At 36.9% G+C, this 14,382-nt stretch overlaps 1 protein-coding gene across 1 annotated transcript in view; it reads left to right on the top strand.

The window, feature by feature from the left end:
• The first annotated feature begins 9,800 nt into the window (after window positions 1-9,800).
• The window catches only part of HEATR4 (HEAT repeat containing 4), a 48,255-nt gene continuing 43,673 nt past the window's right edge, over window positions 9,801-14,382 (top strand). The window contains 1 exon segment of the mRNA XM_053711432.1: window positions 9,801-10,628. Coding sequence (XP_053567407.1) covers window positions 9,817-10,628 — 812 coding nt within the window. The 5' untranslated portion in view covers window positions 9,801-9,816.

The following is a 14,382-nucleotide window of genomic DNA, read 5'->3' on the forward strand; positions in this document are numbered from 1 at the left end:
TCACTGAAAAACAAATGGATCCTTTGCGCATGCGTTACCAACGTCATGCGCAAAAGATCTGTGGTTTATTTTTTTTCATTGAAGCATGCCACAATTTGGATTGGACAACGGCAAAAACGTCAGGAAAAAAAAAAGTGTCTTAGTGTCGGGGCTGCCGGAGCGTGCAATAGCAAGTAGCAGTTATATAAATGTTACTAAAAACTAAAATTTATGGGGTTTTTTATCAATGAAACTAATATTATTTTTAAATTTCACATTGAATGGCAAAATATAAAGTTGTTTAATTTACCATCACTTTAATAATTGTTACATTTTTAAAAGTAGTGGGGTTTTTTTGTATTAAAAGTTTTTGCTTGCATTGCACTTGTATAATAATAGGAACATAGCATTGTGATTGCTTCCTTGTATTTATGTGCATATTAACACAAATACTAACACAATAAACTATTATATACATATATGATCCTCCTTTAATATTATAAAAGGGCAATACTAAATTAAAGGGACAGTCTAGTCAAAAATAAACTTTCATGATTCAGATAGGGCATGTAATTTTAAACAACTTTCCAATTTACTTTTAGCATCAGTTTTGCTTTGTTCTCTTGGTATTCTTAGTTGAAAGCTAAACCTAGGTAGGCTCATATGCTAATTTCTAAGCCCTTGAAGGTCGCCTCTTATCTGAATGCATTTTGATTTTTTTTCCCAACTAGAGGGTGTTAGTTTGTGTGCGCCATATAGATAACATTGGGCTCACACCCGTGGAGTTACATAGGAGTCAGCACTGATTGGCTAAAATGCAAGTCTGTCAAAAGAACTGAAATAAGGGGACAGTCTGCAATAGATACAAGGTAATTACAGAGGTAAAATGTGTATTTATATAACTGTGTCGGTTATGCAAAACTGGGGAATGGATATTAAAATGATTATCTAACTTTTTAAACAATACAAATTCTGGTGTAGACTGTCCCTTTAAGCAAAATTAATCAATAAATATTTAGCATATAAAAAGGAGATTAGGTTAACGTACACATCTCTGGGTCTGCACAGCACCAAATGCATTAGAGGCAATGATGTAACCTTATGTACTAGAAATGTAGCTTGCTTTATATGTGTATACATAAATTGGAGTTTAATTAATATATTTCAGCATTTAAAATCCTTAAACCTGTTGTATAACTGGAGCTATTAAATATGGAATTAATAAAGGTCTCCATAAAAAAAAAGTGTGCAATGAAAAACCCCTAATACAGTCAATGGGAGGTTTCAGAGGCATATCTAGAACTAACTGGGCCTTGGGGCAAAGGCTACAACAGGTCCCCCCAGGGGATAGGCAAGGTGTCCGTACACGGACACTGGTGTCCGTGACTAGACCTTGCAGTGTCTGCCACAACCTTAGTATATATTTTATTTCTGATTAAATAAAAGGAATAAAAAAAATTATGTAGTGTGAATAAAGTTAGTGGCTTGTCAAGAGACTGCTAGTGATATTGGGTGATAAGTTATGGAATAAATAAAGCCTGAGTGAAATACTGGATGTGTATCTGCATCTGTATAATAACACCCAGCTCTATACAGACACAGTAGTGACACTGGCACATGCGTATAGCCAGACAAAGGCTGGTTATAGGGTCAATGGTATGTGCATCAGTATAATAACACCCAGCGCTATATAATGACACAGTAGTGACACTGGCACATGCGTATAGCCAGAGGAGGGCTGGTTATAGAACCAGTGGTATCTGCATCAGTATAATAACACCCAGCACTATATAATGACACAGTAGTGACACTGGCTCATGGGTATAGCCAGAGGAGAGCTGGTTATAGGATCAGTGGTATCTGCATCAGTATAAGACCCAGCACTATATAATGACACAGTAGTGACACTGGCACATGGGTATAGCAAGAGGAGGGCTGGTTATAGGATCAGTGGTATCTGCATCAGTATAATAACACCAAGCACTATATAATGACACAGTAGTGACACTGGCTCATGGGTATAGCCAGAGGAGGGCTGGTTATAGAACCAGTGGTATCTGCATCGGTATAATAACACCCAGCACTATATAATGACACAGTAGTGACACTGGCACATGGGTATAGCCAGATGAGGGCTGGTTATAGGATCAGTGGTATCTGCATCAGTATAATAACACCAAGCACTATACAAAGACACAGTAGTGACACTGGCTCATGCGTATAGCCAGAGGAGGGCTGGTTATAGAACCAGTGGTATCTGCATCAGTATAATAACACCCAGCACTATATAATGACACAGTAGTGACACTGGCTCATGGGTATAGCCAGAGGAGAGCTGGTTATAGGATCAGTGGTATCTGCATCAGTATAAGACCCAGCACTATATAATGACACAGTAGTGACACTGGCACATGGGTATAGCAAGAGGAGGGCTGGTTATAGGATCAGTGGTATCTGCATCAGTATAATAACACCAAGCACTATATAATGACACAGTAGTGACACTGGCTCATGGGTATAGCCAGAGGAGGGCTGGTTATAGAACCAGTGGTATCTGCATCGGTATAATAACACCCAGCACTATATAATGACACAGTAGTGACACTGGCACATGGGTATAGCCAGAGGAGGGCTGGTTATAGGATCAGTGGTATCTGCATCAGTATAATAACACCAAGCACTATACAAAGACACAGTAGTGACACTGGCTCATGGGTATAGCCAGAGGAGGACTGGTTATAGGATCATTGGTATCTGCATCAGTATAATAACACCCAGCACTATATAATAACACAGTAGTGAGATTGGCACATGGGTATAGCCAGAGGAGGACTGGTTATAGGATCAGTGGTATCTGCATCAGTATAATAACACCCAGCGCTATATAATGACACAGTAGTGACACTGGCACATGGGTATAGCCAGAGGAGGACTGGTTATAGGATCAGTGGTATCTGCATCAGTAAAATAACACCCAGCACTATACAAAGACACAGTAGTGACACTGGCACATGGGTATAGCCAGAGGAGGGCTGGTTATAGGATCAGTGGTATCTGCATCAGTATAATAACACCCAGCACTATATAATGACACAGTAGTGACACTGGCACATGGGTATAGCCAGAGGAGGGCTGGTTATAGGATCAGTGGTATCTGCATCAGTATAATAACAGCCAGCGCTATATAATGACACAGTAGTGACACTGGCACATGGGTATAGCCAGAGGAGGACTGGTTATAGGATCAGTGGTATCTGCATCAGTATAATAACACCCAGCACTATATAATGACACAGTAGTGAGATTGGCACATGGGTATAGCCAGAGGAGGGCTGGTTATAGGATCAGTGGTATCTGCATCAGTATAATAACACCCAGCGCTATATAATGACACAGTAGTGACACTGGCCCATGGGTATAGCCAGAAGAGGGCTGGTTATAGGATCAGTGGTATCTGCATCAGTATAATAACACCCAGCACTATATAATGACACAGTAGTGAGATTGGCACATGGGTATAGCCAGAGGAGGGCTGGTTATAGGATCAGTGGTATCTGCATCAGTATAATAACACCCAGCGCTATATAATGACACAGTAGTGACACTGGCCCATGGGTATAGCCAGAAGAGGGCTGGTTATAGGATCAGTGGTATCTGCATCAGTATAATAACACCAAGCACTATAAAATAATGTTTTTAATTTCAAATGTACCTTGGTGTCCTTCACTAAGGTCTGTACTTTGGAAAATGTCCGCCACAGCCTTTGTCTGTGCCTATCCCTGGTCCCCCCATTCCAATAGCACCCTTTCTAGCTGGTTTTAATCAACGGGGCTGAGCAGCCACATATGAACAAAAGCAGCTAACTGTGATTCATCCTTTCCCCTTGGTTAGTCCACACATAGGGGTCTATTTAAAGGGACATGAAACCCCAATTTTTTCTTTCATGATTTAGAAAGAGTGTGCAATTTTAAACAACTTTCTAATTTACTTCTATTATCTAATTTGTTTCATTCTCTTGATATTCTTTGCGGAAAAGCATATCTAGATAGGAATACATGCACGCTAGCGCAAAATACATTTTCTTGGAACTTGTGATACGAACGCAACCCAAAAAGCGCAAAAATTAAAATACAAGCAGAGTTTTCGCTTAATAAAATTAGGTAAATTATCATACACAACTCCTTTTACCATGACTTATTGTCAGTTAAAAAAACAAACACAAAACAAACAAACAAAAAAAAAACAATGATTATTATTCTAGTTTCATTGGATAACTTTAAAAATATTAAAGCTTTACATAGTTAACAATTTAAACATTTCAGTATTTATTTAAAGTGATGTTCACACAATTTTGCCTATGTAAATTAAAAGAAAAAAACTAAGAAAGAGCAATCAGTGTGGTTGTCAGATAAGCCGGTTTGGTTGCATAGCAACTCTTGTAAACAGACAAGAAACTACTATTGTTCGTACAAAAGCAGTGATTGGTAAATCTGATTATTATGTCACTTCGCTGTTTTCCCTGAAGATTAACAGCAGCATTATCATTCCAGGTAAATACCATATTGCTGTTTATCTTGTGTCTCAAAATATTATCTATGCTGAAAGAAAATGATCTAAAATGATCGTCATTACAATAACTGAGCTCTGTTTTGAATGCCACTGATAGCAAAACTGTGCTTTAAGAAAACTATTGAAATGTTGCTATAAATTGATCTATTTGGTTTTTACTCACTTTTATGCACAATAGCAGACTTCCTCCTTATATTGCCCAGTGAGTTCGGCTTTAGAAGTTAAAGGGATAGTAAAGTCATAATTTAACTTTCATGATTCAGATAAAACTTGCAGTTTTAAACTACTTTCTAATTTGTTTCTACTCTCTAATTTGTTTTGTTCTCTTTGTTGAAAATCTTAGGGGAAACAAGGCACTTCTTCAAGCTAGCTGCTGATTGGTGACTGCAAATGTATGAATCTTGTCATTGGCTTGCCTGATATGATCAGCTAGCTCCCTGAAGTGAATTGTTTCTCCTTCAACAAAGGATACCAAAAGATTTAAGCAAATTTGATAATATAAGTACATCGGAAAGTTGATTAAAATTGTATGATCTATCTGAATCATAAAAGAAACATTTTACATTTCATGTCCCTTTAACAGATGAGGAATTATATGGATTTACTAAAGGGTATAAATATTATACTCTTTCAAGAAAGGGACATTTAATCTTAAGAAAAATAATTAAGTTGCTTATAAAATTACAAAAAAAAAAATGCCATTAATTTTACCCTGGCAATTGTGTCTTCTGTTATATTGTTTTTAAGCATATTTGGCAAATCTGAATGTGAGTTGCTAATGTTGTCTCTTATTTAAGCGAAGTGGGTGTGTTACTGCAGTAACCATGGGTGCTGCAAAACAGTTGTAAATGTGGCTATTGTAGGAAGGAGTTACCATTATGAGGAGGGGGTTCTTGGTTAGTATTTTATTGTGGTGAGAGATCTGTGGATTGATTGTAAGTTTGAAGGCACATGAAAGTCCAAATGATGTACAACATTGTTACAAACTCTGCTGCAATAGTGTTCAAAATATGGATATGAAGCTGTTAAAGTGGTTGGGGGTCACAAATAGGATTTTAATGTGGTGGGCGATGCAGATTGTATAGTGGTAATAATGCTATGGCAAAAGAAAGAGTTAATTTTAGCGCTGCAGAATCTGTTGGCACTCTACAAATAACCGATAATAATAACTTTGCTAAAGGTGTGCGAGAAAAATTAATGTGACAGCTAGTCTAGTGACCATAGGATCCCTAATACATACTGTAGGTACAACATATATACCAAGGTTCTATCTTCTGAGGCTGGAAGATCTTTCACACAAGGTCAAAAGAAGTTGCATTTTGTCAGGTTGCAGAAAGTTGCAACTGGCTTAAATGGACAGTAAAGTCAAAATTAAACATTTGTGATTCAGATGGAGCATGCAATTCTAAACAACTTTCCACTTTACTTCTATTATCTAATTTCCTTTGTTTTCTCTTGATATCCTTTGTTGAAAAGCACATGCACACATTTTTAGCATCAGCACAGCACTATTAGGAGCTAGCTAATGATTGGTGGCTGCACACATTTGTCTATTGTCATTGGCTCGCCAGATGTTTTCAGCTAGCTCCCAGTAGTGCATTGCTGCTTGCTCAACAAAGGATACCAAGAGAATGAGGCAAATTTGATAATAGAAGTAAAGTAAAAATTGTTTAAAAGTATATGCTGTATCTGAATCGGGAAAGAAAATAAAATGTGGGTTTTTATGTCCTTTTAATATACAGCCTCTGTAACAGTGGCAATTCATTACATAATGTTAGTAAAAGGCTGTCATTATTTTTTTAAAATGTTTAAATCCCATGGAAAGGTGCTGGTCAGGGCCGCCACTAGAAATTTTGGGGCCCCTGACTCAACCATTGATCAGGGCCCCCCCCCCCCTCCTTTGACATGTGCAATTTTTGACCAAGTGACTAAAATGTATATGCACTTTATTCTTAATTGTCTATTTAAACTTGGAAATGTTGTAAAGGTAGTAACATACACACACAGACACACTCATACAGTGAAACACACACACACTCACACATAAGGATTCACATATAGCAGACACACGCAAAGAAACACACTCAGACACAGAAACCCAATCAGACACTTAGCACTTGTTTACATTGACCTGACAAGTAATGAGGTAAACTACAGTTTTGTAAAAAAAGGAGATTTAGAAAACAAAATATGGAGTTCTGATTATCTTTTTCTAAAGGAAGATGACAACTAAATTATGACAACAGCATGTAGTGGCTGAAAGGAAGGGCCCTGAACTGCCTAAACAATAATTTAAAGGTTAAATGGTGGAGTGGTTACTTCCGGAAAGGTCTTGTTAGTCTCAAAGTCTGTAGAAAGATGTGAATAATTAGTAGTAAGGTCAAAATATCCTAAAAAGGAACAGACAATGGACACACACACACAAACTCAAACTTGCACATACACCCAAGGAAACACTGACAGAGACAGCCTCAGAAAACACACAAAGACATATACACACACACAGAGAGACACCCACATGAAAAACACAGAAAGACATACATACACACACCCTCACTGAGACATCCACAGAAAACACAGACATACATACATACATACACACAAACACCCTCACAGAAACACCCATAGAAAAAGCTCAAAGACATATGCACACACCCTCACAGACATCCACAGAAAATGCACAAAGACATACACACCCACCCTCACAGAGAGACCCACAGATAAAAAATACATACACATAGAGACACAAACCAAAGCACAAAGACATAAACACATACACCCACAGAAACACTCACAGGAGGAAACATTTATGCACCTTGCATCCCCTAAATCAACAGTGTGTGACATGCATGATAAAAAAATGCAGAAATTAAGAGATCACTTTTTAAAGAATCATATTTGTAAATGTGCAAACAAAAATAATTCTGTGAATTCAAAATTGTACATTAATGAGCTGGGTAGATGGCTAGATGAAGAAAAGTACCTTTAAAAGGTTGACATATGTTTGTTTTTTTTTTTTTCCCATTTTCCCCAACCAAGAGCACCACTTCAAATATAGTGTACAAATTTTCCCATCTGTCAGCTGTACTTATAGATTTTGAAAATGCTGTACTCTATATGGTCTTGGTGGGACCATAAGCTGTGGTACTTATACCATTAGATCTGGTTAAATGCAGGATTTAGGCTTGTTGGTATGTATTTCAAAACTAAGTCAGCTGTAGTGTAAACTGAACAGTTTTAAGTTAACCTGTCTCATTTCAAACACTGAGCAATCTTAGTCTGAGAGTATAAAATTTTATGCAGATGTAAAAATCTTAGATAAAATGCCTCCTTGCATCTGGAAAGTCCTTGCATAAAGGGGCAGTAAACTGGAATGTAATATATATATATATATATATATATATATATATATATATATATATAATGCATATCTGCCAAAAGGGCATCTACCATTTGTGTATTGAGGAGGAAACATTTCTGCATGCTTTTAAATATAATATTTCTACAGCATTGTCAAATAATCATAAATACACTGCTGCTAAAAAAAAATGTTTTTATGGACCCCTGGCCCCACCATACAACTACTACCACACTGAAGTTACAATCCAAAATTGCACAAAGAAATAAAAAAACATTTGCTAAGTAAGTCCACCTCCTCTTCAAATGAAAGTGATCTGCCGTCTGACTCAGGCACACACTGTACAAAGTGCCAAGTCTGTCTCACACTGAGCATAGTGGTTTAGTGCACACTAAGAAATCCTCTCAAATGCTAATACTTTACTACTTGTAATAACATTTCCCATGATCAATTAGCACTCTGCTGTAGTACCCACTGGTGGCTGCAAAAATTAAAAAAAAAAAAATTTTTTTTTTTTTTTTTTTTTTTTAGTTCTTGCCTCATGGGGCCCCCCTGGCTCATTGGGCCCCTGACAGGAGTCACCCCTGTCACCCCCTGATGGCGGCCCTGGTGCTGGTAAACTGGCTTACTCAATGACAACTGCGATAAGGAGGACACAGAACTGGCACTTTTAAGGGGGAAAACAGGATTAATTATGTTAGTTATAGAAATTACAGGGGTCTCTTAAAGATACCCTGGTGCTACCCACTCCTGATAAGTACAATGTAGGGGTATGGAGCTAGGAAAGGGAGCTATAGGGTGCAGCTATTTCTAAAATATGTAACTTTATTTTAACAGATTAAAATCTATTGGAGTTTAAATATGACCAATCAAAAAAATAAAATAATATATATATATATATGTACAGTATAAGTGAGAAAAAATATAAGTATTTTTATATATATATATATATATATATATATATATATACTATAAAGCATAGTATATATCCATACCCACTAAATCAAAAAAGAGCTGCGACTTCTCTCCCCCATGTGGCAAAAAAGGCCTTGTTTAGGAGGATTCCTTCTCAGGATGAGGAGAAGGGCTTGTAGGAAAAAACTGCAGGATGATGTCAGAGGGAAATGGCCCCAAGATTCCCGGCCGATAGCTGGATACCTCAGCATCGGGTGGGGACACCCCTCACACACCACCAACAGACAAGGAGTTAAACAGGACTTTTCAGTCAAGGTAATGCGTTTCGGCCCGTATATGGACCTTTATCAAACCGGAAAAAGAGCTGTAATGACGCGTTACCTTGACTGAAAAGTCCTGTTTAACTCCTTCTTGGGGCCATTTCCCTCTGACATCTTCCTGCAGTTTTTTCCTACAAGCCCTGCTGGTTCTTCTCCTCATCCTGAGAAGGAATCCTCCTAAACAAGGCATTTTTGGCCACCTGGGGAGAGAAGTCACAGCTCTTTTTGGGCTTAGTAGGTATATATACTATGCTTTATAGTATATATAAAAAAATTACTTATATTTTTTCTCACACACACACATATATATATATATATATATATATATATATATATATATATATATATATATATATATATATATATATATATATATATATATTGGTCATATTTTAACTCCAATAGATTTTAATCTATTAATATAAAGTTACATATTTTAGAAATAGCTGCACCCTATAGCTCCCTTTCCTAGCTCCATACCCCTTTAATGACAACTGCAACAGGATTATTATGACCTTTCTCTTAGAATATGAAAAGCAATAAATGTATATGCATTTGTGTAAAAGCAGAAATATATGCAATCACACGTTACTTGGTATGTAAGTTTGATATTAATGTTTAATGTTGATATTATTGCTTTCAATTGTGTTTATAGAGCATTACGTACTGGCTACAATGGACACCAGTCTAAACATTTGTGTACAAAATCTATTCTCTATGGAGTCTACAAGTACACTTCCAAAATGCAAGATATTAACAAGTGATATCTATAACTCAAAAAAACTCTCATGTCCTACAAAAGAATCATACCCAACAAAAAAGCAGTCTAAACAGCTCCAAGCAAAATACATTAAGAAAATATCTGAAGACCTTCACTTTTCAAAAGAAGTTGTTAAGGATCGAGGGTTGGCGTGTCTTCCCTACTATGAGTGGGATTCTAAAGGTATCTATGATGTCTCTGATATTTTGCCCAATTTAGAGAGGAAGAGGCTATCAACATTTTTCCCAATTCAACACAAGCTCTGTCACATGAGAGGTGCATTACTTTTTAGACCAAACAACAGAATAAGCTGCAGTAAATTTGGGAAAAGTATATGGATGAAACCTAAAGCTAAAGAAAACCAGATAATTAGTTATTCTCTTCCTCCTAAGACTCTAAATCAAGATGTTTTCTTGACTGAGACTGAGACTCAAGAGGTTCCATTAACAATTCAAATGAAAAGAAAATCTGACTTTAGTAAAACTACTTATCAAATTGAGAAATACTCAACATGGAATTCAATTTCTCTAAATAATGTGGAAAAGACCACTGGCGATTTGTTTGTGGATAAGTATTCTAATAATGAAGAGGTTAAAAGTAGACTGTGTCAAAATGATGACTTAAATTTCTCTGATAAGCTTATCAGGGAAGAAAACATGATTAACAGAGCAGATGACCACATTCAAGAAGAAAAGAAAACTGAAATGCCTCTTCCTGTCTATTATAAGTAAGATGTGTTAATTTCTCCATGTTTTGGAAAATGTCCTTCCTTAGATTAAAGCACATACAGTTTGAGCGCCAATGTATTAGTGATATTATAAATAAATGGTATTTATACAGTGATCATTAGATACACATTACAACTTAGTCCTATGTATGTATGTGCACTCATATACTGGCTCCACTTATTTTAAAGACATAAATAGTGTAAAAACCATATAGATGACATATAATATGTACATGAGAAAATGGATAATACTCACATACAGTATACACATATACAAATATAAACCCCTCAAGTATCAAGTCCATATACCTATGGAAACTCGCAATCAATATTGCGTTCTTGTTACAGCTGATGATTCGGGTGGCGATGCTGCTATTAATCATACAGGTGTTGGAGCACCTCTCAAGAGAAACATGTGAAAACAAAAGGGAAAACAGCGCAAAAGCCACTCTAAGTGTATACTGTTTAAAATCAATTTTTAATACATAAAAAAACAAAGACATCAGCACACTCACATGTCAAAACCTCAAAAGATATGAGGTATTAAAAGCACAGGAATCGCATATGCTGCGATAAAGCACTTTCAGCAGTATGTCCGTGGATGTAATGTTCCGGTGTACATGTGCTCAGGACACAGACCCTCGGGGCAGTGGTAGGGATTTGAAGACACCAACCCCTGGCCCGGGGAAGAGTATCCTGGACGTGGATAGATGATATTCTGTGATTCATAGTTGCTAGAAGTTATTGTAGAATAAATGGAGAGTGCAACATTTGTATATAATATATTGTGGCTTCACTGTGACTTATAGTTAGTTAATAGGAGTAGCTGCAGGATTCAATGAGAGAAAAATATAGCAATGTGGAATGTTCAGGCTTCAGAGTAAACTGGTAGAAGATTGACACTTAGATGCAAACTAAGGTTTGTTGCAGGTTCACAGTACATAATATTATATAGAGCTGTATGTCAGAATTAAGCAGGGCAGCACAGGTGATAGACAAGTTGCAAGATTTAGGCATTAATTACTGTTTGTGCATATATATGCAAACTAAGGTTTGTTGCAGGTTCACAGTACATAATATTATATAGCGCTGTATGTCAGTAATAAGCAGAGCAGCACAGGTGATAGTCAAGTTGCAAGTTTAAGGCATCAATTACTGTTTGTGCATATATTGGAGAATCACATAAAAGCTTTTAACTGAACACATAGATGCAGAGTTCTGAATATGTTAACATATTTGTAGAAGGATATTTCAGCTATGACAACTTGTAGCAGAGAATAGTTATAAAGTTCTGAGTAATATGCTGTTGTAATAATTAGAGAGTGATGATAACCAAAAGTATACTTGATTTATAATAAAGTTCAGAGTTTGTTAAAGGGATACTAAACCCAATTTCTTTCTTTCATGATTCAGATAGAGCATGAGATTTTAAGCACCTTTCTAATTTACTCCTATTATCAATTTTTCTTTGTTCTCATGCTATCTTGATTTGAAAAAGCAGTACTGTAAGCGTTAGAGCCAGACCATTTTGTGTTCAGCACATGGGTAGCACTTGCTGATTTGTGGCTAAATGTAGCAAACCAATCAGCAGCTCTACCAAGGTGCTGAACTAAAAATGGGCCGGCTCCTAACCTTTTATTACTGCTTTTTCAAATCAAAATAACATAAGAACAAAGAAAAAATGATAATAGGAGTAAATTAGAAAGTTGCTTAAAATTGTGTGCTCTATCTGAATCATGAAATAAAAAATGTGGGGTTAGTATCCCTTTAAGTAGCAGTGTCCAGGTAACAAAATGGAATTATTTGGATACTTGCGATTTGATGATTTTAAGAAGAGGAAATAGGGAAAGCTGAAGCTTGAATAAGTTGGTAGAATTCATGCAGGATCAGCCACAGACCTAAGTTGTTTTCAGGAACACAACTTCAAAGTTAATGCAAAGCACATAAGACCTGAGAAGGCTTAAAAAGAGGCTGAGGGAATCAGGTGCATGAATGATTAATCAGGCAGGCAAACTGAATGCAAATACTGCCCAAAACCAGCATGAGTGTCAGAATCAGGGAAGGCAGTCTTAAAGGGATAGTGACATTAGGCTGAGATATGTTACAGTGGATAACCTCTCTGTGTCATTAGTGGAGAATTCCTCAGTCCGTAATCCAATACGGTCTAGTGATCCTGCTACTAAAAATAAAACATCAGTGAGGTAGGAGGAAGAAAGAGAAGAGGAAAATGGGAAAGGTAGACGTGGTAAGATGAGGGGTGAAATTAGCACGGACTGAAGGGGATGTGAAGTGAAAAGCTACAGTCAGAACTAGAGAAACAAGGCAAGGAGCATAACTGTGGGGAAGTTACAAATCTAGAGAGTAATTAAAGGGGTGCTTAAAAGATGAGAAGATGGTAGAGACTGATGGATGAATAAAAATAAAGAGTACAGAGAAAGGAGGTAAAAATAAATTAAAATAAAGGGGCAGTAAAGTCAAAATTAGACTTTCATGATTCAGATGGAGCATGTTATTTTAAACAACTTTCCAATTAACTTATAATATCAATATTGCTTTGTTCTCATAATATAATTTGTTGAAGAGTAAAGCTAGGTAGGCTGATAGGAAGTCAGGAGTGTGCACACTTCTTTTGGTCTTTAGCAGTCTATGGCAGCAGTGTTTGCAACTATGTATAACATTGCTATAAACAATGTAAACACTGCTGCCAGAGACACATGCACACTCCTGAGCTCACTTAGGACTACACTTTAACAAAGGATACCAAAAGAACTAAGCAAAATTGCTAACAGAAGTAAATTGGAAAGTTTTTTTAATTTTTAAATTTTTTGAGGTGCCAACGTACAAAGAAAACAGTAAATTTAACAAGTTTAGTACAAGACACTTTAGGTAAGTCCATTCACGTTACAGAGTATGCAAATAACTTTGTGTAGAAGTGTCCTGTATGAGTAATCAACCAGAGGCTGGGGGAGCACAGGGGAGGTGTGAGGCACCTCAACTTTTCATTTTTACTTTTCCATAGGTTTTTGGTGAGAGTCTAGAGTTTCTTTACTGAGAGTATATGTTGGTTGGGAAAGCTTTCAACCAACTACACAATTGGTTAAACAGATTGTGGGGAAAATAAATGTGAGATAACAATGTTAAAAGAATCATGTTGTTTCAGAAGCCTAACAATCTGGCTTCATTGATGTAATATATAAGAATATAGTGCAAGTGTCTTAAAGGCTTCTCTTGTTTCCTGGAAAGAGAGGGGGGGGAAGAGAAAAAAAAAGAAAGGTGGGAGGGATAGAGTGTGAGTAAGGTGGGGATGGGGTTTTGATGGCCTTAGGATTAGACCTTTACTTCCTTACGATTTTTATGACGTCTAGGGAGGGGAGGAGGGGAGGGAAGTCTAAGGGTTGGAGTTAGCGGATCGTAGATAGCTCTTCCAAGGGGCCAAGATTTCTGAATGTAGGTCTATGGTTCCTCGGTTGAGGAAAACTGCTTCTTCCATGGTTTTAAAATATGAAAGAAGTTCGTCACCTTTTGGATGGCGGGGCGCCATTGGTTGTTTCCAGTGTCTAACTATCGTTAGTTGCTTTGCCATCATGAGGTATATGAATAGGGATTTCTGGGACTTGGGAATTTTAGGGAGTTCTAAGTGGAGAAGATATGTTTCTAGACACTTACTGGTTGTGAGTGAAAGGAGGTCGCACAAGTGTAGTACTTTCCTCCAAAGTTGTCTAATTACTGGGCAGCTCCACCAAACATGGTGGTC

The sequence above is a fragment of the Bombina bombina genome, chromosome 1 (genome assembly GCF_027579735.1).
Source record: "Bombina bombina isolate aBomBom1 chromosome 1, aBomBom1.pri, whole genome shotgun sequence".
In the NCBI taxonomy this organism is placed as follows: Eukaryota; Metazoa; Chordata; class Amphibia; order Anura; family Bombinatoridae; genus Bombina; species Bombina bombina.